The sequence below is a fragment of the Antennarius striatus genome, chromosome 20 (assembly GCF_040054535.1).
Source record: "Antennarius striatus isolate MH-2024 chromosome 20, ASM4005453v1, whole genome shotgun sequence".
Lineage (NCBI taxonomy): Eukaryota > Metazoa > Chordata > Actinopteri > Lophiiformes > Antennariidae > Antennarius > Antennarius striatus.
In genome coordinates this window covers 227,632-252,292 of record NC_090795.1, presented here as the reverse complement: position 1 = coordinate 252,292, position 24,661 = coordinate 227,632, and the positions used below count along the sequence as shown (strand labels likewise).

Sequence of the window (24,661 nt, the reverse complement as noted above, 5' to 3'; positions counted from 1 at the left end):
ACACAGCGTCTCCGTTCATGCCTCCTCCTCCTCCTCCTCCTCCTCCTCCTCGTCTTCCTCCTGGCTGATCTGGAAGTAGCGCAGCTCGTAGGCCTCCTTGTCCACCGCCACCACCCTCAGCCAGTCCCTCAGGTTGTGCTTCTTCAGGTACTTCTTGGTCAGGTACTTCAGGTACCTGGGGGGGGACAGGACCGGTCAGAGGCGCCGCTCGCTGACTGAATAAAGCTGAGTGGATCTGAAGCCACCTCTTGGAAAACTTCTCCTCAGACGTGACGTGGATCCTGGTCTTCATGCGGCCCACCTGGACCACGTTCCTCAGGTTCCCAGTCTTCCCGTTGACTTTGATCCTGTCCTTCAGGAAGGTCTCCTATTGGACAGACACAGTGATGCGCTAGGGAAGGGAACCCTAGCCAATCAGGAGCTAGGGAAGGGAACCCTAGTCCAGCACCAGGTCAGTAGCGTTTAATACCCCAACATGACCCCATGAGGGGCGGCGACGGCCTGTTGGTGCCCCCACGTCTGGAAATGGTTACCGTCTACTGCCCCCACTGGTCTACCCTCTAATGGTCTACCCTCTAATGGTCTACCCTCTAATGGTCTACCCTCTAATGGTCTACCCTCTAATGGTCTACCCTCTAATGGTCTACCCTCTAATGGTCTACCTGAGCCCCCCCTACAGGTGGAGGTGGGTAGGGGGGGGGTCCTGTGGGGGCATCAACAGGCCTTGAGGGTAATAAATAAAGGGGGTCGTACGAGGCTGGCTGAGTCCAGGATGCCGTCCTCCACCGGGTGGGTCAGGTCCAGGGTGAACCTCCACTGGACCCCCCCTCTGGTCTTCCTGCCTGCAGCGGGTCTCCTGGGTCGCACCTGGAACACAAGACACAGGTGTGAAGCCCCTCCCACTCATCGCTCTCACATCATGTGACTCAGGGACCTCACCTCTGAACAACCACCACCACTGGCCTTCAGGAGGAGGGCGGGGTTTAAGTCACATGATCCTTAACAACAGCAATCCCTCATGCATCAACACGCCCGGCTTCACCTGATCGCTGATTTTTAGTAGGGAGTCATGTGATTCTGTACACGCATCCTATTGGGTGACAGCATCCGCTGCTTCAGAGACTCACAGAACACACACACACACAGAACACACACACACACAGAACACACACACACAGAGACAGACACAACCAGACAGACACACACACAGACAGACACACACACAGACAGACACACAACCACACACACACACACACAGAGACAGACACACACACACAACCACAGACACACACACAGACACACACACACACACAGACACACACACACAACCACAGACACACACACAACCACAGACACACACACAGACAGACACACACACACCACACACACAGACAGACACACACACACAGACAGACACACACAACCACACACACACACACACACACAGACACACACAGAGACAGACACACATACACACACAGAGACAGACACACACACACACAGACACACACACACACAGACAGACAGACACACACACACAACCACAGACACACACACAGACAGACACACACACACACACAGACACACACACACAACCACAGACACACACACAACCACAGACACACACACAGACAGACACACACACACCACACACACAGACAGACACACACACACAGACACACACACACACACACACACACACAACCACACACACACACACACACAGAGACAGACACACACAACCACACACACACACACACACACACCGTCTTGTGCTGTCGGGTGATCAGACACGTGTTAGCTCGTCTAATGCTAATGCTAACGTTAGCTTCTCCGGGCTTCACGGAGGTTCCGGTTCCCCCCCCCGACCGGGGGGTTCCGGTCCTCCGGTAGACCGGGAGGTACCACAAACGCACCCGGTAACGTCACCGTGTGGAGCCCGCGGGAGAAGCAGGAACTTACCGGCGCCATGTTCAGAGAGAGAGGGAGGGGGGGGGGGCGGAAATGATGTAAAGGCACTTCCGTTTTGCGTGGGTGGAGCTTCCTGAACAGACACCGCCTTCTTTTTCTTTCTTTTTCTTTCTTTTTTTAAATAAACAAACGTATTAAAGAAATCCAGTCCAGTACACAGAGTACAATACAGAGAACATTAAGGGGTACCGGGGGGCCACAGGTCCTCACCTTACACTGAAACACCTAAAGCACAACAAATGTTGAAGGTCTTCACAGCCTTCAGTGGTCAGAGCCCTCAATAAGCTGTAATATTGTTCAACATCTAGAGAAAATGAATAAAACATTTGTTTTGTTGCTGAATTTACATTTATGAATAAAAAATTTAGCCAAAATTATTAACAGATTTATAAGAAAATAAGCCTTTTCCTCTTTCTTAGAGCACTTATAAAAACAAAAAACAACATTTTCCCAAGATAGAGTAACGTCTTTGGAAACATAGTCTATAATGAATCTACTGACATCCTTCCAAAGTTTTTTGTATAAGGGCAATGCTAAAGTAGATGTAACACAGTCTCTGGGTAGTCCTCACAGAAAGAACAGTCTGCATTCATGTCCCTTTTAATTTAACCATGTAGTGATTTACAGGATAGTATTTATGAATAATTCTGAAGGAAACCTCCTTCACCTTATTGTAGATGAGATATTTGTGTGGAATCATCCAGACCTTGTTCCAAACAATGTTATTCACAAAACGATTCCAGTAAGAAACAACATAAGAAACACAAACAACATCTTTCTGGAATAGAGCACGTATATATCTGTTGTTATTACGGGGAAAGGTCGAAAAACAAATGTTCCCTATGTGGGACTCAATTGGATTGGGTACGGAGATTGAGGGGGGATGGTTGGGAAGATTTCTGAGAAGCATTAAAGTACCTGATGGGATAGCGTCAGACACTACGGCAAATTCCCTGGAGTAACAGGAAAATCAGACTTAGATAAAAATTCTGTATAAGAAAGCAAAAGTCCCTCTCCATTAAACAGCTGACTTACCAGAAGAATTTTGTTCTCAACCCATCTGTCCATAAAAAGTGATTTATTCTTGAAAAGAATCTCTATTATTCCATGTTAAGTACCTGTGAGGAGAGAAGTTATGTCTATAGATTAGAGACCAGATAGAAGAACTTGCCTGTGAAAAGCTGACAATTTTACAGGAAGTTTGTCTACATTATAATTACAACTGAGAGTAAAGTGTAAACCACCAAAGCGAGAGAAGATGTGCTGAGGAATGAAGTTCCAAATTGAGACAGGATTTTTGAGAAAGTGTTGAGCCCAATTTATTTTAAATGTATTATTAAGAGTAGCAAAATCTAGGAAGTGAAGCCCCCCATGTTCACAGTCGTTCATAACAACTTTCTTAATATAATGCGTACGATTTTTCCAAATAAAACCAAAAAGTAAACGGTCAATATTTCTGGTAGTTTGATTATCCAGATGTTTGGGGAGAGCTGCAGAGGTGACCCAGAAATACCTTCAGCTTCAGTGAGAAGGACTCTGCCTTTAAGGGACAGGTCCCTCTGCAACCACTCATTTAGTTCAACTTGTTTTTGAATGATCGGGTCAAAGTTCAAAATACATCTCAAGCTCTGGTTTTTAGAGATCAGGAGCCCTAAATAAGTGACTTCTTCTTTGACAGGAATACTACAAATGGAATTTGCGTTACTGTTTTTAACAGCTAATAGCTCACATTTATTCAGATTAAGGCATCGGCCAGAGGCCCTAGAGAAATTACGACAATTAACGATCTCATTTATAAACTGTTAAAGCTACGTCAATCAATCAATCAATCAATCAATCACGTTTTATTTACAAAGCGCTCTATGACGTCATCAGACATTTCAAAGCGCTTCACCGGTCCAGAGCCAGCTGGGGGCTCACTGCTGACGTCACCGTGACGCGTCCATGAGAGCACCATTGGCGCCCACACCCACGAGACCTGGGTCCGGTTCCGGTCTGGTCACGTGATCTGGATTCAACTTCTCAGGGAACAGAACCCTGATCCAGACAATCAATGGAAATGATCGATCACCAGGAAAACTGATCGGATGAGTCAGAGCCAATCAGAACAGGAGGCTCAGTCACAACACTTAGTGCTAGTATTAATACCACCAGGGAGGGGTAAATAAGACGGTGGGTTGTTACCCCCCCCCACTGATCTCCTTCCTGATTGGTTCACTGCAGAGCCCCTTCTCTTCAGTGCTGGAGTCTGGGCCTTGATTGGCCCCTGGAGCCGTGTGGAGACCGGTCTGGCCTGGGGGGCCGTCAATGGAGTCTCCTCTCCCCCAGTGGATTCATTAACCCCCCCACAGAAACAGACAGGCTGCGGTTTCGTCCATACTTTTATTCTGCATCTCAGTCGGGTGACAAAGGCCTCGAGTGAACACAGTTTGCCCCTCCGCCCCCCCCAGGGGTCGCCCCCCTGGAACAGAAACACGCCTCCTGGTCTGGAGGCCCCCACACACACGCCGGTCACACACACACACCCGTCACACACACACACCTGTCAAAACAACAGCTAACACTCCTTTGTTACTGGGGGGTGGAGGATGAGTCCCCGCCCCCAGAGGCCACGCCCCTCCAACTCCTACAGACAGACTGGGTTCATCACTGGGTTTGGGTGGGTGGGGGGGGGTTGCTTTTGGACATGCTGGGGGAGGGGGGCTCCGGCTGGTTAGTGATGGCCGCCATCGCCCCCCAGTGGAGAACGAAAGAGCAGCCCATCCAGAGCCGGGGGGAGGCCGCGCTGGAGGTCCAGGGGGGTGGGGGCATCTACAGGGGACGCCCCCTGGAGTCAAGCATGTAAAATCATCAGGAATGTGGGGGGGGGGGGCTGGAGGAATGGGGTGAGATCATTAAAGGGAAAACAAATGAACCGGAGCCACGCCCAACAGGGAGGGGGGGTCACAACAGAATGATGGAGGTTGTCTGTGAAGGCTTTGGTGACACAACCAATGAGGATGCGAGAGACTGCTTGTGGGTGGGGCTTGTTGCCGGGCAGATCAGTCCTCTATTTGTTGGAGGCCAACACCTTGATGGCGATGGCGCACTCCTCCCCCATGGCGGAGATCACCGTGACCTGGGGAGGGAAGCCACACGTCAGTGCGGTTCTGGACCCCGATCCGGTTCTGGATCCAGATCCAGATAGCGTTCATACTCACAGAGAACTCGTCGCCGCTCTCGAACTTGCTCTCGATCTCCTTGCCGATGTCGCTGTCGGGGACGCGCAGGTCCTCCCGGATGTCGCCGCTGTCGTTCATCAGCGTCATGTAGCCTTCACTGATGTTCACCAGCTGGGGGACACGCCCAGGGGGCGGGGTTAGGCACAGGCTCTCCAGTCAGAAGCAGCGCCGCACGGGGCCACACCTACCTGGTAGTCCGTCCTCTTGATGGAAGGGACGTCCATGTTGTGGGTGGAGGGACACATGTCCTCGTGCTTCTTGTTGGTGAAGATGTCGATTCCCACCAGGTTCACCTGCAGACACACCAGCGTCAGTCGTGACATCACCACCCAGCGTCAGTCGTGACATCACCACCCAGCGTCAGCCGTGACATCATCACCCAGCGTCAGCCGTGACATCACCACCCAGTGTCAGCCGTGACATCACCACCCAGCGTCAGCTGTGACATCACCACCCAGCGTCAGCTGTGACATCATCACCCAGCGTCAGCTGTGACATCACCACCCAGCGTCAGCTGTGACATCATCATCCAGCGTCAGCCGTGACATCATCACCCAGCGTCCACTCTGGGGAGACCTGGCCTTTGTTTGGGAAGCAAAACCAACGAGCTTCCATTTCGACGCCACAGCTAGTCCTCAAGATACGAACAAACGTGCTTCAACTTATCAGACTATCATCCTGCAGTTCCCCTTCCTGACACAACCCCCGTGGGGGCAGCACCTCTGCGTTCACACAGCTCCAACACCACCCCCCCTTGTTGTTTGTAGTCTCTAAGCATGTCAGAGCGTCAGACTTTGGATACGTTACCGTTTCTCATGATGCTAAAGCTAGTGTAGATAGTGGCAGTGGTGACCACCTCTGATGACAACTCTGACCACAATAACTCCTCCTTCACTCTAAAGCTAAGCTACATGCTACCATGGATCATCAGTGACTGTTGATCTTCAACTGGTTGAGAGTTCCTGAAGTCTTTTCTCCTCCTCAGGGATTAAATTATCAGGATTAAAGTTTATCATAAATGTATCTGGATTACAACGATCATGTGACTCACGAGTGACGCTTACTGGTAGATACTGGAACTACAGTGTTCCCTCACGCATTCACGCATCAACACGCGCAACTTCACCTCATCATGGATTTTTGGAAGGTAGTGACGTGATACTCTCATTCTATTGGCTGACAGCATCCTGAAGTGCGCTACGTTCTGCGAGTGATTTCCGTGAGACATAAAAGTGCTTTAAACAGTACCAGAGTGTTGTAAAGGTGATACAGAAGGTGGTTTAATGTCAGTATGGGGGGGTTCAGAACGTTTCAATACTAGTTTGTCGTTCTATCACGGAATCCGTTAATCACGTGTGGTTCCTGGAACGCATTAACCACGAGGAACGAGGGATCGCTCAACACGTAATTATTTTAACCTTTAGTCCAGTCAGACAGACCTGACGTCTGATCCAAGGCCTGACGGGCCTCACCTGAGCATCATCCCCCCCCCTCACCTTGGCGTGGCCGTGCTTGCCCGTCTTGGAGGTGGACATCTCCACGATCTTGCAGGGGTGGCCCTTCAGCACCACGTAGCCGTTCTTGCGCAGGGCGGAGCACTGCATGGGGTAGGTGGTGGAGGCGCCGGACTCGCCGGTCTGGAAGTCGAGATCTGGGTCTGCCATGTTCAAAGGGTCGGGGCGCTGCAAGAGACCAAGCTGATTGGCTGCTGGGATCAGCTGACTTCTGAACACACTCAGAGCCCCCTGGACCAATCAGAACCACCGGTGTCCACCTGGCCTCTGCTCTCAGGTCAAAGGTTAGGGCTGGACCGAAATATCGCGAGATTTCACAATTGTAAACCCGTCAAAAGACGCCAGTGACGTCACGCTGGCCACAGGTTCGGATCAACACTTTAGCTTATGACGCATTAGCTACCTTAGCTAGTCTAGAGCTAACACGCGCTGCAGACGCGTGTCCCAGCCGACAGTGACGTCACACACCGACGTTAGTCTGGGTCGAGTCTCCAGTTCCGTTAGATTCCCCACCCCGGTACCGACCCCCCGGTCCCGAACCGACAACAACCCCCGGCCGCCTGCGGACGGACACGTGCGGGGCTCACCGGTCCACCGGGCCGGCCTGGAGTTAACGGGACACCGCGTGACGTCACACTCACGACGCTCGCGCTTCAAATCCCGGTCGAGACAAGCGGTTTAGAGCGGCTAGCAGCGGGCTAGCAGCGGGCTAGCTCCAGGCTAGCAGCGGGCTAGCTCCAGGCTAGCAGCGGGCTAGCTCCAGGCTAGTTTCCCGTTAGCCTGAGGCTAGCCCGCTGCTAGCCGCGGACCGTTATTCTGCCGTCGCTTCCTGCGTCCTCCCGTTAGCCGGCGCGGTGCTAGCCTCGGGCTAACGGCCGTTCAGCTCGGTCCAGACGGCGGGGCTCCGGTAACGGGGGGGGGGGGGGGCTTTAAACACACATTAAACGTCCGAGGCGCGCGGGCAAACCGGAACCAAACTGCAGCTGGCGGGGGGGCCGCCGTAGGCCGCCGTCCCTTTGATCAGACGGTAACGGTCGCTGGACGCGGACCCCCACCCCCCGCCCGCGGCCTCCCCGCGGCCCCCGGTTCCCTCCCGGTCCCCGCGCGGCGGCCGGGCTGCGGCGGCCCCCCCCCCGGCCCGCCGGCGCTGCCGCGCGGCCCCTCGGGCAGGAGCACGCGCCATGCCACACTTACCTTCCACGGAAAAGAGGACCAGACTGCGCATGCGCGGCCGACTTCACTGCAGCATCCGTCGAGGAAGAGAGCGGAAGGAGGGGGTTATGTGTTCCGGTCGGGCCGGCCGCGGGTTGCCAGGTCTGACGCAGAGACCCTCCCGTCCAGAAACCGGTTTAAACCGGTACGGGGCCCGCGAGCCACCGGTTCGGTCCGGGTTCCGGTCGCTGCCCCGAATTCACAGCAGTCAGACCGGAAACACGAGCCGCCGTCTACCGGAGAGTAACGGAGCTCCGCACCGGGAGACAAGAACACCGGACTGGCAACCCGGTTCTGGTTGTTTCCACGCGGGACCGGGCTCACGCTCCCCAGGGGGAGGGGTTATGAATATATGACGTCACGGCTCACCGGGAAGGTGTCTTCTCCGCCGTCTGTGCTGACGTCATGCAGGTGTGAATAAACAGGGAGCTCAGGTGTGTTGCTGTACAAGGAGAGGACATTTATTGTGTTCCAACATCACAGATGTGTTAGTGGTCCGGGGGGGTCACACACCCGCATGCACGTGGCCCACCTGTGCACACAGCGACGCACCCAGACACACACTCACACACACACACATGTTCACGTCCTGATACAAAAATTGAAATACAAATAAAAGCACGATAAAAACGTGGGCGTGTTATAAAGTCTACCTGTGTTCTACCTGTAGAAAGACGCTGACGCGCTAACGTGATTGGTTCAGTGAGAAACTAACACGTCTGACTGACACGTGTTGACCTTTAACCTGCAGGTGTGGAGGAGCGTCCTGCGAGGTCGTGACCTGCTGGCTGGTCGTTGGGTCGAGTCAATCCATCCTGCCAGCAGGGGGCGCTGTGCTGGGGGGCCGCGTGAAGACGTCGCGGGTCGGACCAGAATCCACGCCCCACGCCGGCCTGCTGGGCCTGGAACATTCTGTTTGTTCTTATTTACAGGAGCAGTTAGGGGGATGCTAACAATGCTAACGGCGGAGCTAACATCCTGATGGGAGGAGTTTCGGCTGCCGGTTGGTGTGGACCCTTCAGGGGCGTCACATCCTGTCCCTGTGCTGCAGATTTCATTCATCAATGTGGTTAAGCTGCTGTGCCTTGTGGGTAAATGTCAGCTGGTTTCTGCGCGGGGGGTTAGGAGCTGTGGGTCGTGACCTTTGGGTCAGAACCAGGTACAGGTGAGTCTTCTTCATGCCACCGACCAGCCAGCAGGTGTCAGAGAAACCCCCCCATTTTGAACACGCCTGAAGGACGACCCATGTGCTGAAGGACTCACCCCACCCCCTAGCAGGTGGGCAGCGGTTTGAGTCCCTTAGATCACCAGAACATCCAGCGGTCAGGAGGAGGCGCTGCCCCCCAGTGGACACCAACCGTCCTGCAGCGCCCCCTGAGGGCGTCCAAGAGGGACGACGCCACCGTCCTGCAGCTCAGCAGCCAACTGGCCACCACACACACACACACACACACACGCACTGTACGCACACACACACACACACACACACACACCGCCTCCTGCCGTCCCTCCGTCAAGGTGTTCAGGTGGAGAAGAGGAGGATTGTGGGTTACCAGTTCATCATAGAGCTTCTGTTCAGGGTCATGAAGAAGACCTGACTGCTGCCCCCAGAGCGGACCGACGCGAAGAACACCTGGAAGGACAAGGACCTGCATCACACCTGTGTCGCACCTGTGTCACACCTGTGTTGCACCTGTGGCACCTGTTTCACACCTGTGTCACATCTGTAACACCTGTGTTGCACCTGTGTGGCACCTGTGTCACACCTGTAACACCTGTGTCACACCTGTAACACCTGTGTCACACCTGTAACACCTGTGTCGCACCTGTTTCACACCTGTGTCACATCTGTAACACCTGTGTCACATCTGTAACACCTGTGTTGCACCTGTGTGGCACCTGTGTCACACCTGTAACACCTGTGTCACACCTGTAACACCTGTGTCACACCTGTAACACCTGTGTCGCACCTGTTTCACACCTGTGTCACATCTGTAACACCTGTGTCACATCTGTAACATCTGTGTTGCACCTGTCGCACCTGTTACACCTGTGTCACACCTGTAACACCTGTGTCACACTTATTACACCTGTGTTACACCTGTGTTACACCTGTGTCACACCTGTCATACCTGTGTCACACTTATTACACCTGTGTTACACCTGTGTTACACCTGTGTCACACCTGTCATACCTGTGTCACACTTATTACACCTGTGTTACACCTGTGTCACACCTGTCATACCTGTGTCACACTTATTACACCTGTGTTACACCTGTGTCACACCTGTGTCACACCCAGGTCATTGTGGGTGTGTCTTGTCAGCGGGGCATGTCATGTGGGCAGGGTGTGTTAGCTTCATTGACTGGGTGTGTCAGTGGGTCCTGTGGGCGGGGCGTGTCAGTGTCTCGTGTCAGTGGGACATGTGGGCGTGTCATCGAGGCGTGTGGGCGTGTCAGCGGGGCGTGCCAGCGGCCCTGTGGGTGGGGCTCACCTTGTCGTTCCTCTCAGACAGGAACTTGAGCCTCTGGGCCCTCTTGTGCATGAACACCCCGTCCAGGTGACCCGTCTCCACGGAGCGGATCTCGATGGCCTTCTCGCCCCAGCCCATGATCTGGTTGGAGTGGATGTAGGCTGGGGGGGGACACACAGCATCAGTGCGGCGCCGCCGGGGGGGCGTGGCCTTAACCTGCTGGACCTACCGACGGAGGTGGGCATCTCGCCCCACTGCAGCACCACGTCCTTGGTGATGCGGCCGTAGGTGTTGACGTACACGCCCTCGTCCTCGTAGCACAGCAGCATCTCCATGCCGTCCGTCTTAGGCAGCACCACGATGGCGTGGGGGGTCACATGACCCTGGATCTGCAACGCACGGGGGGGTGAGCGGCGCCCACACCCGCAACGCCACTGCCTCCGCCCCACCATCACCATGACAACAGCAGCCATCCATCGTCTATCCATCCATACATCTATCCATCATCCATCCATCCATACATCTATCCATCATCCATCCATCCATACATCTATCCATCATCCATCCATCCATCATCCATACATCCATCCATCATCCATCCATCATCCATCCATCAATACATCTATCCATCATCCATCCATCCATCATCCATCCATCCATCATCCATCCATCATCCATACATCTATCCACCCCCCCCACCCCCCTACGTGTGAGGGGATGTAGATGTCGTAGGGGTTTCCTGAATCCACGTCGATGACGTGGAATCCGACGCTGGAGCCGTAAATGACCTTTAACCTCTGCCCCTCCTCCACCGTCAGGTCCACCAGCTGGGGGCGGTGCTGCAGCTCCGTGAACGACTGAAACAGAGGCGGGGCTTTCAGGGAGCTGATGCTCAGTGGTTTCCTGGGGCTGGGGGTTCAGAGGCGTCTCACCTTGAAGGCCATGAACTTGTGGTAGGGTTTGGGGGCCCAGGCGTAGATCTCAACCGAGCTCTTCAGGGCGATCACCAGGAACTTGATCCTCTCGTACTTCACTGCAGGACACACACAGGGTCACGTGAATACGTTACGTCACACCAGCGGGGTCACTGACTGATGGTTAACGGTTAGTTAGCAGGTCGAGACCCGACTGGCGCCTGACGACCTCTGACCCCTGGGAAACATTCCTACCAACTTTATAGTGCACGCAGCCCTCCAGCTCGCCCACGGTGATCCAGCCCTGCTTCTTCTCCACCTCGGGGTCGTTGTGGAGGATCCGGTTCCTCAGCCACGACAGGTAGTACACACGCAGCTTGTTCTTCTTCCCTGGGGGAGGACACACCCCACGGTTCAAACCCACCCACAGAGAGGCTAAGGTAACAACACGTCGTTTACACCAGCAAGAACCTGTACATAAAACTACACCTGTACTAAACTACACCTGTACTAAACTAAACCTGTACTAAACTACACCTGTACTAAACTAAACCTGTACTAACTACACCTGTACTAAACTACACCTGTACTAAACTACACCTGTACTAAACTACACCTGTACTAAACTACACCTGTACTAACTACACCTGTACTAACTACACCTGTACTAAACTACACCTGTACTAACTACACCTGTGCTAACTACACCTGTACTAAACTACACCTGTACTAAACTACACCTGTACTAACTACACCTGTACTAAACTAAACCTGTACTAAACTACACCTGTACTTAACTACACTTGTACTAAACTACACCTGTATTTAACTACACCTGTACTAACTACACCTGTTACTAAACTACACCTGTATTTAACTACACCTGTACTTAACTACACCTTTACTAACTACACCTGTACTAAACTACACCTTTACTAACTACACCTGTACTAACTACACCTGTACTAAACTACACCTGTACTTAACTACACTTGTACTAAACTACACCTGTATTTAACTACACCTGTACTAACTACACCTGTTACTAAACTACACCTGTATTTAACTACACCTGTACTTAACTACACTTGTACTAAACTACACCTGTATTTAACTACACCTGTACTAACTACACCTGTTACTAAACTACACCTGTACTAAACTACACCTGTACTAACTACACCTGTACTAAACTACACCTGTACTAAACTACACCTGTACTAACTACACCTGTACTAAACTACACCTGTACTAAACTACACTTGTACTAAACTACACCTGTATTTAACTACACCTGTACTAACTACACCTGTACTAAACTACACCTGTACTAACTACACCTGTATAAAAGTACACCTGTACTAACAACACCCGTACTAACTACACCTGTACTAAACTACACCTGTACTGAACTACACCTGTATTTAACTACACCTGTACTAAACTACACCTGTACTAACAACACCCGTACTAACTACACCTGTACTAAACTACACCTGTACTAAACTACACCTGTACCAACAACACCTGTAGTAACTACACCTGTACTAACTACACCTGTACTAACTACACCTGTACTAACCTGAGATGGTGACCAGGACGTTGAGGCCTTCCAGGACGTCCATCTGCTGGAAGCGGCGGCGGCTGATCAGGTTGTAGACCTTCCCCTGGCCGCTGCGGTCCAGCAGCATGAGGCCGTTCTCCGTCCCCACCAGCAGGTTGACCCCTACACACACACACACACACAAACACACACACACACACGGTGAGCGTGTGGACCGGTACCGGTACCGTAGCGCTGACAGATGCTCACCCCACAGCGCCGCACACAGGATCTCGGAGTTGAAGCGCTTCTTGTACTTGCGGATCTCGGGGGTGTCGCTGTGCGGTCGGATGTTGGTTGGATTCACGTTGACCACGGAGATCTTCCGCGCCTCGTTGAGTCTCGCCTGTTCCTGTTCCTGCTTCAGCAACTCGTCAGCAAACAGTGCTGCAGCACAGGAGCACAAGGCAGGGTTCACCCTGAGGTGCACCACCCCACCACCACTACGAGTACTACTGGTTCTACTACTACAAACAATATCTATATAAATATTAAATATATTAATAAACATTATTAACGACCCGCGGGCTCAGAGGTACCTGATGCTGAAATGTCGTCGTCGTCCGTCGGTGACGTTCCGTAAACCCTCGGATCAACGAAAGGTGTGAAGGAAGCCTTGGAGCTGCCGGCGCTGCCACCCCCCCCGCCATACTGCGGACAGACGGACACCTGCATGAACACGCTGTAGGCAGCACAGCAATGCATTCTGGGAAACAGGAGTCACACAGGTGGAGCAGGGTGGAAAGGTAATCCAGATGACTCCACTGGAACCACCACACAGCGCTAACGTGGGCTAGCCAGTAGCGCTAACATTTGCAAATACAACCTGTCAGAGCTAATGCTAGCTAAAGGCAGCTTTCAAAGCTAACGTTAGCTCATGCAGGATGTCAGAACTGAGTTGACTGATGTCAGTTCTGATAAAAGCTAATGTCCTCTATTAAAGTAGCCAATCGGATAGCAGAGCTAATTGTAGCAACAGCTACAAGCTAACGACTAGCTGGTACCAAGCGTCTGGCAGATGAACAGGGTCAACAGGTGACGGGTTGTGGGCGGGGTTTGGGGTCTGGTGGTCTCCACCTACTTCGGCTCCAGGAGCACCGCCAGAAGACATGAGGGGGGCGGAGCTTTGTTGCACCAAATCAGGGAGATTAGCGTTGCCAGGGTAACCGTTGCTGGCAGCAGAGCTCCGCCTCCGTTCCCTATGTTTCTGGAGAAAGAGAGAGAGGGAGGAGCTACTGTGCAGCGTGGCTGGGACAGGTCAGATGACGGGGGAGGAGCTACTCCTCATGTAGATTAAGGAGGGATTATTCTGTCCAATGAAATCCAGCCCTGTGATTTGTTGGGCCAGATTGTACCTGTGGGACTAGAAGAGGGTGCGGGACCTACAGGAACCCCTGCCAGTCAGAAGCCCCACCCACCTCACGCATCACCAGCGTGCTGTCCGGCCCGCTGTTGGCGTACAGGTCGTTGTGGGCGTCGTTCACGCCTCCCGTCAGGTTGAAGGACTCGTTGCCACCTTGACTCGCTGCCGGCCTGCAAGTCAACATTCAGTCACTCATAACTCCTCTGACCCGTCTGAGTGACACTTACTAACCCATGGAATTAACTCACTGATACACTAACTACCTCCTATTAACAATTATTGACTTGATAACTTATCAACTAAATTGTTGATGAACATTCAATCCAAATCCAATCCAAACTTTATTTGTTGAGCACTTTACCACAACCGCAGTCGACCAAAGTGCTGTACAGGAGAATGAATAAAAAAGAACAAACATTATAGATAAAAGACAAAATGGCTCAAATATTTTAAGTAAAGTTAATCAACTAAAAACACAAAACATAAAATATGGATAAAAACAAAAGCAAATAATCAGAGCAATAAAAAGTAAGATAAAAAAGATTAGACAAAATAAAATCAGGTGTCTATCTAGATGTTAAAAGCCAGGGAGAAGAGGTAGGTCTTCACGCGAGATTTAAAAACAGACAGAAGAGGCCTGTCTGATCTGTTGAGGCAGATCATTCCACAGTTTGGGTGCCACAACAGCAAAGACACAGTCATAAACAATTAGAAGTTCTTAAGAACCTAAAATAACTCTCTGGGATTAACTCACTGTGTCTAACTCTTGTTAATAACTTTCTGGGATTAACACTTACTGACAAACTCTATGTGACTAACTCTCAGTGACTAACTCTCAGTGACTAACTCTCGGTGACTAACTCTCGGTGACTAACTCTCGGTGACTAACTCTCGGTGACTAACTCTCAGTGACTAACTCTCGGTGACTGACTCTCAGTGACTGACTCTCAGTGACTGACTCTCAGTGACTGACTCTCAGTGACTGACTCTCAGTGACTGACTCTCAGTGACTAACTCTCAGTGACTAACTCTCGGTGACTAACTCTCAGTGACTAACTCTCACTGACTAACTCTCGGTGACTGACTCTCAGTGACTAACTCTCGGTGACTGACTCTCGGTGACTGACTCTCAGTGACTAACTCTCAGTGACTAACTCTCGGTGACTAACTCTCAGTGACTAACTCTCGGTGACTGACTCTCGGTGACTAACTCTCGGTGACTAACTCTCGGTGACTAACTCTCGGTGACTAACTCTCGGTGACTAACTCTCGGTGACTAACTCTCGGTGATTAACTCTCAGTGACTAACTCTCAGTGACTAACTCTCGGTGACTAACTCTCGGTGACTAACTCTCAGTGACTAACTCTCAGTGACTAACTCTCGGTGACTAACTCTCGGTGACTAACTCCTGCCCTCCATCACCTGGTGAGAACCAGGTGATGGAGTCTGACAGCAGCTAACTGACGTGCGCTCACACTAAACCACACCCACGTTAAATAAAGGCAGAGACTCACATGATTCGTGGGATATCGCTGACAGCCACGGTTCCATCATTAGCCCCGCCCTCTCCCTCCTCATCCTCGCTGCTGTGAGAGTCCTCACTGGACGACGAGTAGTCGGTCACCTTGACGGGGGGCCGGCTGGACTCCTCCCCCTGACGCAGCTCCCGGAGCTCTTTGGCCAGCGCCGTCAGGTCCTGGACAGGTGTGTACCGGGTTAACTGGGTTAACCGGTTAAACTGGGTTAACTGGTCTCTAACTGGTTTAACTGGTTAACATGGTTTAACTAGTTTAACTGGTTTAATTAGTGGACTGTGCTGGTCCATGATAGTCTATACAGGTCTTTGATCATCTGTGCTGGTGTGTGTTGGTCTATACTGGTCTAACATGGTCTGTACTGGTCTGTGCTGCTCTGTGCTGGTCTGTGCTGGTCTGTACTGGTCTGTACTGGTCTGTACTGGTCTGTGCTGGTCTGTGCTGGTCCGTACAGGTCTGTGCTGGTCTGTACTGGTCTGTGCTGGTCTGTGCTGGTCTGTGCTGGTCTGTACTGGTCTGTGCAGGTCTGTGCTGGTCTGTACTGGTCTATGCTGGTCTGTACTGGTCTGTTACGGACTGACTCACCACTGGGGATCCTAACTGCTCAATGAGCCAAAGAGCTGACCTTTGACCTGTCCAGGGCCATCTCTGTACTCACTGCAGGCCTGCTGGGTCGCAGCCCCTCCCGTTCATCCTTTCCCTCCTGGGAACAAAGGGCGGAGCCCTCGGTCCTGGAGGCAGAGTTTCCTGGACATGAAGCAACACAACATGGGTGTCAGGACCTCCTGGGGTCTGAAGCCTGTGAGTCTAAACTCAGGGACACGACGTCCTTCATACTTTCCAATAGTAGCATCACCTGCCAGCATGGAGGCGGAGCCTATGAGCCATTCATACGGTGGTATGATGAGTCCCGCCTCTAACAGACAGCCACAGTTAGAATGCTAACACTGCTAATGCTAACCTCGCTCATTGGACCCTCCCTGGGAGCTGGGGGTGCTGGAGCTGGAGGAGCTGCCGCTGCTGGTCCTCTTCATTGGCGTCTCCATGGAAACCTCAGTCCGCCGGAGGTCAGGGTTGCTATAGCAACGGAAACACAGCTGTTTCATTCATGCCAGGTAGCGACGAGTGTTGTGTACGACAAGTACTAACAGTATCGCTAGTTATCACTAGTTAGTATTACTGAAAGTATCACTAGTTATCACTAGTTAGTATTACTAAAAGTATCACTAGTTATCACGAGTTAGTATTACTAACAGTATCACTAGTTATCACGAGTTAGTATTACTAACAGTATCACTAGTTGTCACGAGTTAGTATTACTAACAGTATCACTAGTTGTCACGAGTTAGTATTACTAACAGTATCACTAGTTGTCACGAGTTAGTATTACTAACAGTATCACTAGTTGTCACGAGTTAGTATTACTAACAGTATCACTAGTTGTCACGAGTTAGTATTACTAACAGTTTCACTAGTTGTCACGAGTTAGTATTACTAACAGTTTCACTAGTTGTCACGAGTTAGTATTACTAACAGTATCACTAGTTGTCACGAGTTAGTATTACTAACAGTATCACTAGTTGTCACGAGTTAGTATTACTAACAGTTTCACTAGTTGTCACGAGTTAGTATTACTAACAGTATCACTAGTTGTCACGAGTTAGTATTACTAACAGTATCACTAGTTGTCACGAGTTAGTATTACTAACAGTATCACTAGTTGTCACGAGTTAGTATTACTAACAGTTTCACTAGTTGTCACTAGTAGGGTCACCTGTACCTGGCCCGGATCAGGTGTGCTCCGGCTCGGGGTCCCAGTCCGGGTCCGTTTCCAGGCGAGTGTTTCCTGACCAGCGCCGGTGAGATGGAGGTGGTCCTCTGGGGCACCTGAGACACACACATCATGTGACCCCAGGGGCTGATGGGAACTCAGAGCAACACCTCAGCTGCTGCTAACACCAGGACAAGCATGCAGGCCCTCTGACCGACATGACCTCTGACCTACACTATCTCTAACCTACACGACCTCTGACCTACACGACCTCTGACCTACACGACCTCTGGTGGACAGTCAGGGATTGGTCAGTTTGTGGGTGTGGACGTTTTGACGCTACCGCTAGGTTCTGAAGGAGGAGGAGCTCCGTCTTTCTCTGCTGTGGGATTGGCTGATGCTCATGACACGTTGTAGCCCCCCCCCCACAGACACAGGCAGACAGACGGCGGCGGCATGCAGACACCTTTGGGGGCACATCGTCGTCCGGCCGCAGCCACGCCCCGCGCTCCAGCTTGTCGAGGGGGGGCGCCAGGCGGGACAGGGGCGGGGCAGGAGGCGTGTCAGAGGTGGGGTCAGAGTTCTGCCGGGGCATGGGAGGCCGGGAGGGGGAGGGCGACGCCGACGACACGCCGTGGGGGTCGAACAGAGACTGAGAGCCTGACAGACCGTGTGTCTTCACCTGCACCAGGTGGGCCATCTGCACACACACACACACACACACACACACACCATAAACACACACACACACACACACACACCATACTCACACACACACACACACACACACACACACACCATAAACACTCACACACACACACACACACACACACACACACACACACACACACACCACATACACACACCATAAACACACACACACACACACAGACACGCACACACGTACACACACACACACACACACACCACACACACACACACGTACACACACACACACACACACCACACACACACACACACACGTACACACACACACACACACAAACACACCACACACACACACCACACACACACACACACGTATACACACACACACACACAAACACACCACACACACCACACACACACACACACACACGTACACACACACACACACACGTACACACACACACACACACACCACACACACACACACACACGTACACACACACACACACACACACACAAACACACCACACACACACACCACACACACACACACACACACACACACACACACCACACACACACACACACGTATACACACACACACACACAAACACACCACACACACCACACACACACACACACACACGTACACACACACACACACACACACACACACACACACACACACACACACACACACACACACACACACACACCACACACACACACACACGTATACACACACACACACACAAACACACCACACACACCACACACACACACACACACACGTACACACACACACACACACGTACACACACACACACACACACACCACACACACACACACACGTACACACACACACACACACACAAACACACCACACACACACACCACACACACACACACACACACACACACACACACACCACACACACACACACACGTATACACACACACACACACAAACACACCACACACACCACACACACACACACACACACGTACACACACACACACACACACACACACACACACACACACACACACACACACACACACACACACACACACACACACCACACACACACACACACGTATACACACACACACACACAAACACACCACACACACCACACACACACACACACACACACACACACACACATGGGAAACAGGCGAGTTTGAAAAGGAAGAGGAGGATTAACACAATGTGATCAGGAGAAAAAGAGGAAGGTGGAGGAGCAGCAGGAGGAGCAGGAGGAGGAGCAGGAGGAGGAGGAGGAGCAGCAGGAGGAGCAGGAGGAGCAGGAGGAGGAGGCGGAGGAGGAGGCGGGGCCTCAGGGCTCATTCACAGCGTCCTGTCCATGAACCTGGTGTCAGTGACTACAGCCTGCAGGAAATAGACGGCACCTCTCAGGAAGTAGCCTGCGGTGCAGCATATGATCTGTTCTATGTTCCTGCAGGAACTAGTCTGGGCCTGTGGGCTCCTGTAACACCTGAGCTGCAGCGGGTCCTCCCCAGCAGTGGGGGGCACTGTCCCCACCACTCTGAACCCCCCCTGCCCCGGTGCCCCCTGTGCACACCTCCATCCCGCTCAGACACAGGTGCAGCTGAAGAGGGCGTACGCACCTGTGGCTCTAGGGCGCGGTGCATGGGTGGGGTCCGCGCCCCCTGGATGCCCCCGCTGCTGAACGACTCGGAGCGGGGGGGCAGCGCCGGGTCCGAGATCCGGTTGGACACTTTATGCTGCAACACAGAAGAACTCGTCACCTGAAAACCCGACCAATCAGACGCCGGGGCGGAGTCACGGCTGAAGACCAGATGAATGAGGGCGTGTTTTCACCGGCCACCACTAGAGGGCGTGTTTTCACCGGCCACCACTAGAGGGCGTGTTTTCACCGGCCACCACTAGAGGGCGTGTTTTCACTGGCCACCACTAGAGGGCGTGTTTTCACCGGCCACCACTAGAGGGCGTGTTTTCACCGGCCACCACTAGAGGGCGTGTTTTCACCGGCCACCACTAGAGGGCGTGTTTTCAATAGAACTAATATCAGACTAAAAAGGAGACCAGTGTGATCCAGGTTCTAGGGGCGGGGCTACATGGAGTCACATGACACCGATTATTAAAGAAATAAAAACATCTGATCTTCAGAGCCGTGGGAAACAAACAAACAAACAAACAAACACACCTGGCCGACACAGGACAGGTGTGAGTCCTGGACGGTTAACCTGTTAGTCGTCGTTAGAACCAGCTGAAGCACCAGAAACAGAGAGGGGGCTCCCGTTACCGGGACCGGTACCAGAGACCAGGACAAACGAAGAAGAAGAAGCTGGAACCTTACAGCGTCGCCTGACATTGGCTGACTGGAGTCCCCACCCACTCAGACATGAAGACAAGTGTGTGAGCTAACATGCTAACACACATGCTAGCATGGGGTAAGCATAGTGAGCATTACACCTCCTGTAGAGATTAGCAGTTAGCACAATGCTAATTGAGGAGGTTGGAGGTGGTTTAGAAGCAGAGTTAAGGTGAGTCCACCTGGTTAGAGAAAGCCCCGCCCACCAGCGTTAGTGGCTCCGCCCACAGGAGCACCAGTGAGCGCATCAGAGCAGTTTTCCTGCGACTGACCGGGCGAAGGGGGCTCCGGCCCCTGGAGCCGGGCCTCCAGGCCCTGGACCCTGGGCTCCGCCCCCTGGATCCGAGGCTCCGCCCCCGGGAGCCAGGGCTCCGCCCCCTGGAGATGGGGCTCCTGCCGGCGCTCCGCTGGCGCATCACCACCTGAGAGGACTTGGGGGGGGGGTCGGGGACACAGGTGACACGGATGCTGGGGATGTGGAGGTGCTCCCTGGAGGGGCTGACGTGGGCGGGGTAGGAGGGAGGGCGGGGTTTGTACCCGGGCAGGTGGAGCAGGTTGTCCAGGTGGACGCCGCGCGGCTCCTTGAAGGAGTGATACTTCTTGGGGGGGACACGAGGAGAGTTGCTCTGAGCGCGACGCATCACCTAGACAGCAAGGTGGGCGTGAACGAGACAGGAAGTGATGTCATCATCCCACCGCCTTCCTGTTAAAACATCTGCTAGCAAACAACTGCTAACAAGCATTACACTGATGCTAACATGTTTCACACAGCAACGTCTAAGTCATGGTTCTGAACCCCCCTGACCCCCCATCCCTAACGCTAACCCCCCAACCCTAACCCTAACCCTAACCCCCCAACCCTAACCCTAACACTACCCCCCCACCCTAACCCCCCAACCCCAACCCTAACGCTAACCCCCCCACCCTAACCCCCCAACCCCAACCCTAACCCTAACCCCCCAACCCCAATCCTAACACTAACCCCCCCACCCTAACCCCCCAACCCTAACCCTAACGCTAACCCCCCCACCCTAACCCCCCAACCCCAACCCTAACACTAACCCCCCAACCCCAATCCTAACACTAACCCCCCCACCCTAACCCCCCAACCCTAACCCTAACACTAACCCCCCCACCCTAACTCCCCAACCCCAATCCTAACACTAACCCCCCACCCTAACCCCCCACCCTAACCCCCCAACCTAACCCCCCACCCTAACCCTAACCCCCCACCCTAACCCTAACCCCCCAACCTAACCCCCCACCCTAACCCTAACCCCCCACCCTAACCCTAACCCCCCAACCTAACCCCCCACCCTAACCCTAACCCCCCACCCTAACCCCCCACCCTAACTGAAGCGGTTCTATCTTAGGAACCCTAACCTTACCCCCATCAGGTGATGCTGTGAAACAGGTAAAAGGGGAGTGGTCTGCAGGTAGAGGGGGTGTGGTCTGCTGTCAGCAGCTGTCGGTTCACAGCGTTAGCATGTTAGCATAGCTGCTGAACTCTGGCGTTCACACGGAACACGCTACAGGAAGACATCCTTCAGCGGGTCACATGACTCACAGGACCATGGGGCGTGGCGCTCACCTCCTTGGCCCAGGCGGGCTTGTCGTTGCTGGGGGGCGCCTGGTCCTTGTAGTGGTACAGCTGTTTCTTGTCGGGCGGGGGCCGCGGCGCCTCTTGCTGCTGCTGCAGCGACACCAGGTAGGCTCGCTCCTGCTGCAGCTGGCGCTGGAGGCGCTCCGCCTGCCGCTGCTCCTCGATCTGCTTACGCTTGTACTCCTGGGGGGGGGGGCAGAGTCAGAGTCATCAGAGTCATCAGAGTCAGAGTCATCAGCATCAGAGTCAGTGAAACATGCCAGTCCATCAATCACCAATCAGATCGACGCCTCCTGATCAATAGCTAATAGTAATGAAACTGTAACGACGTCTTCATGACGTCACATGACTCCTTTGGAGCGTCATGATTTGTTTTTACTTCTTAAATGATGACATCATCAGTAAAGGGTCACTTCAGCTGGGCGGGGCTATTAATTATCTGTAGCGCTGAGGCATCGGCCCGCTATTGATCGTTGATCGGATGGGGGACGTGACCTGAAGCCACGCCTCTAAAGAGACGCGATTGGATCTCTGATGGACACACCTGAAGGGCAGCCAATGACATCAACACACCCTAAGTCCCGCCCCCACCCGCTCCAGGTGATGGAGGGGAACTGTTCCTTCAATGTGAGGGGAACAAAGTGCAAATGATCTGCTCCTCTGGACCAATCAGAGCACTGCCCCTGTGGTGAGGAGGCGTGTCCGTGTGTGTGTGTTACCAGGAGTAACGCCTGCTCCTGCAGGAGCTGCTGCTGCAGGATCTCCAGCTGCCTCTGCTCCTCCTCCAGCTGCCTACGAATATACTCCTAACCAATCAGCAGCCAGGGCAGCAAGACAGCCAATCAGAGTGTGGCAGAGCCGGCCAGAAGCAACCAATGACGTCAGGAAGGAGGAGGACAGGAGGAGAAACAGAAGAGCAGCAGGAGCTCGTTAGTGGAGGAGAAGAAGGAGAAGGAGAAGACATGTTCATTGGTGAGGGACGAGGAGGAAGAGGAGGAGGAGGAGGAAGACGAGGAGGAGGAGGAAAAGGAAGAGGAGGAGGAGGAGGAAGAGGAGGAGGAGGAGGAGGAGGAGGAGGAGGAAGAGGAAGAGGAGGAGGAAGAGGAGGAGAAGGAGGAAGAGGAGGAAGAGGAGGAGGAGGAGGAAGAGGAGGAGAAGGAGGAAGAGGAGGAAGAGGAGGAGGAAGAGAAAGAGAAAGAGGAAGAGGAAAAGGAAGAGGAGGAGGAAGAGGAAGAGGAGGAGGAAGAGGAGGAAGACGAAGAGGAGGAGGAGGAGGAGGAGGAAGAGGAGGAGGAAGAGGAGGAGGAAGAGGAGGAGGAAGAGGAGAAAGACGAGGAGGAGGAGGAGGAGGAAGAAGAGGAAGACGAAAAGGAGGAGGAGGAGGAGGAGAGGGAGGAGGAGGAGGAGGAAGAGGAGGAGGAGGCGGAAGAGGAGGAGGAGGAGGAGGAGGAAGAGAAAGAGAAAGAGGAAGAGGAAGAGGAGGAGGAGGAGGAAGAGGAAGAGGAGGAGTAGGAGGAAGAGGAGGAGTAGGAGGAGGAAGAAGAGGAAGAGGAGGAGGAAGAGGAGGAAGACGAAGAGGAGGAGGAAGAGGAGGAAGACGAAGAGGAGGAGGAGGAGGAAGAGGAGGAGGAAGAGGAAGAGGAGGAGGAGGAGGAAGAGGAGGAGTTTTTGAAACTGTTTTAACATCAAACTAAAGATGGCCCCGCCCCTGTTAATGGGGCATCCCTGTGGATGGCCCCGCCCCTGTTAATGGCGCCGCCCCTGTGGATGTCCCTGTGAGGTGCGAGGGGTGGAGTCAGGTGTCTCCTACCTGCTCCCTCTCGGCGTGCCTCCTCTCCTCCTCACGGCGGAGCTGCTCCATCTCCTCGTACCTCCTCCTCTGCTCGCGCTCCTGCTGCTTCCTCACCTCCCGCTCCCGCCGCTGCTGCTGCAGGACACCGGAAGTGACATCACAGCAGGAAGTGACATCACCAAGACCCACCTCCTAAAGGTGGGGGCGGGGCGGGTACCTACCTCCTCCAGGCGGCGGCGCTGCTCCTTCTGCTCCTCGATGCGCTTCTGCCTCTCGGCCAGCAGCTGGCGCTTGTGCTCCTCGTTCTGCTGCTGCTCCAGCTGCTGCCGGCGAATCAGCTCCGAGCGCTCCTTATTGGCCAGCTGCAGACGCAGGAAGTCCCGCCTCAGAGTGGACTCCCCAGGAATGTTGATGATGGAGCTGGAGGTCGACCAATTACAGAGAAGGTCGATGACATCAGAGCCCATTAGTGTTAGTACATTAGTAAAACATTAGAGTAGTACTTTTTTTCTTTCTTCTACTAATAATAGTACCAGTACTAGTATTAGTACTAGTTAATTTAATTGTAAACGTATTAGAACTAGTGCTTTAGTCTAGTACTAAAGTAGTACTGGTATTAGTACTCATATTAGTACTAGTATTAGTATTAGTACTCAT

General features: G+C 53.0%; 3 protein-coding genes across 12 annotated transcripts in view; all 3 read right to left on the bottom strand.

The window, feature by feature from the left end:
* rpl22l1 (ribosomal protein L22-like 1) lies at positions 1-2,001 on the bottom strand. Its single transcript, XM_068304149.1, has 4 exons — positions 1,963-2,001; positions 754-867; positions 246-367; positions 1-175 (listed from the first exon to the last, which is right to left on the bottom strand). The coding sequence occupies exons 1-4, from the start codon at positions 1,969-1,971 to the stop codon at positions 16-18; spliced, it is 405 nt and encodes a 134-aa protein (XP_068160250.1). The 5' UTR covers positions 1,972-2,001; the 3' UTR covers positions 1-15.
* Positions 2,002-4,334: 2,333 nt separating this feature from the next.
* LOC137587605 (eukaryotic translation initiation factor 5A-1-like) lies at positions 4,335-8,028 on the bottom strand. Its single transcript, XM_068304134.1, has 5 exons — positions 7,901-8,028; positions 6,689-6,874; positions 5,381-5,485; positions 5,172-5,303; positions 4,335-5,089 (listed from the first exon to the last, which is right to left on the bottom strand). The coding sequence occupies exons 2-5, from the start codon at positions 6,854-6,856 to the stop codon at positions 5,021-5,023; spliced, it is 474 nt and encodes a 157-aa protein (XP_068160235.1). The 5' UTR covers positions 6,857-6,874; positions 7,901-8,028; the 3' UTR covers positions 4,335-5,020.
* A 296-nt stretch (positions 8,029-8,324) lies between these two features.
* The window catches only part of tnikb (TRAF2 and NCK interacting kinase b), a 30,698-nt gene continuing 14,361 nt past the window's right edge, over positions 8,325-24,661 (bottom strand). Inside the window, exons 12-33 of one of the 10 annotated variants that reach the window (XM_068304124.1) lie at positions 24,226-24,424; positions 24,023-24,136; positions 22,932-23,018; positions 22,201-22,395; positions 20,882-21,253; positions 19,882-19,998; positions 18,046-18,279; positions 17,589-17,695; positions 16,770-16,885; positions 16,434-16,555; positions 15,788-15,969; positions 14,328-14,442; positions 13,991-14,116; positions 13,449-13,560; positions 13,120-13,296; positions 12,889-13,032; positions 11,562-11,696; positions 11,325-11,425; positions 11,100-11,249; positions 10,622-10,781; positions 10,414-10,553; positions 8,325-9,551 (exon numbers count right to left, since the gene is read on the bottom strand). In XM_068304124.1, the coding sequence (XP_068160225.1) occupies positions 9,468-9,551; positions 10,414-10,553; positions 10,622-10,781; positions 11,100-11,249; positions 11,325-11,425; positions 11,562-11,696; positions 12,889-13,032; positions 13,120-13,296; positions 13,449-13,560; positions 13,991-14,116; positions 14,328-14,442; positions 15,788-15,969; positions 16,434-16,555; positions 16,770-16,885; positions 17,589-17,695; positions 18,046-18,279; positions 19,882-19,998; positions 20,882-21,253; positions 22,201-22,395; positions 22,932-23,018; positions 24,023-24,136; positions 24,226-24,424 (3,289 nt within the window). In that variant the 3' untranslated portion in view covers positions 8,325-9,467. Of the gene's footprint in view, positions 9,552-10,413; positions 10,554-10,621; positions 10,782-11,099; positions 11,250-11,324; positions 11,426-11,561; positions 11,697-12,888; positions 13,033-13,119; positions 13,297-13,448; positions 13,561-13,990; positions 14,117-14,327; positions 14,443-15,787; positions 15,970-16,433; positions 16,556-16,769; positions 16,886-17,588; positions 17,696-18,045; positions 18,280-19,881; positions 19,999-20,881; positions 21,254-22,200; positions 22,396-22,931; positions 23,019-24,022; positions 24,140-24,225; positions 24,425-24,661 lie in introns of all 10 variants that reach the window. The other 9 variants (XM_068304122.1, XM_068304125.1, XM_068304126.1 and 6 more) reach the window with 9 other exon arrangements.

Bases quoted from the DNA above. Each gene is read 5' to 3' on its own strand.
- rpl22l1 (XM_068304149.1), bottom strand. The intron at 368-753 runs GTACGACCCCCT...TCTGTCCAATAG, and splicing joins TCCTGGACTCAGCCAGCCTC to GAGACCTTCCTGAAGGACAG. The intron at 176-245 runs GTGGCTTCAGAT...GTCCCCCCCCAG, and splicing joins GAGGAGAAGTTTTCCAAGAG to GTACCTGAAGTACCTGACCA.
- LOC137587605 (XM_068304134.1), bottom strand. From the start codon at position 6,856: ATGGCAGACCCAGATCTCGACTTCCAGACCGGCGAGTCCGGCGCCTCC. The intron at 5,486-6,688 runs GTGAGGGGGGGG...GTGTGTCTGCAG, and splicing joins GCAAGCACGGCCACGCCAAG to GTGAACCTGGTGGGAATCGA. The intron at 5,304-5,380 runs GTAGGTGTGGCC...CGTGTCCCCCAG, and splicing joins TCAAGAGGACGGACTACCAG to CTGGTGAACATCAGTGAAGG.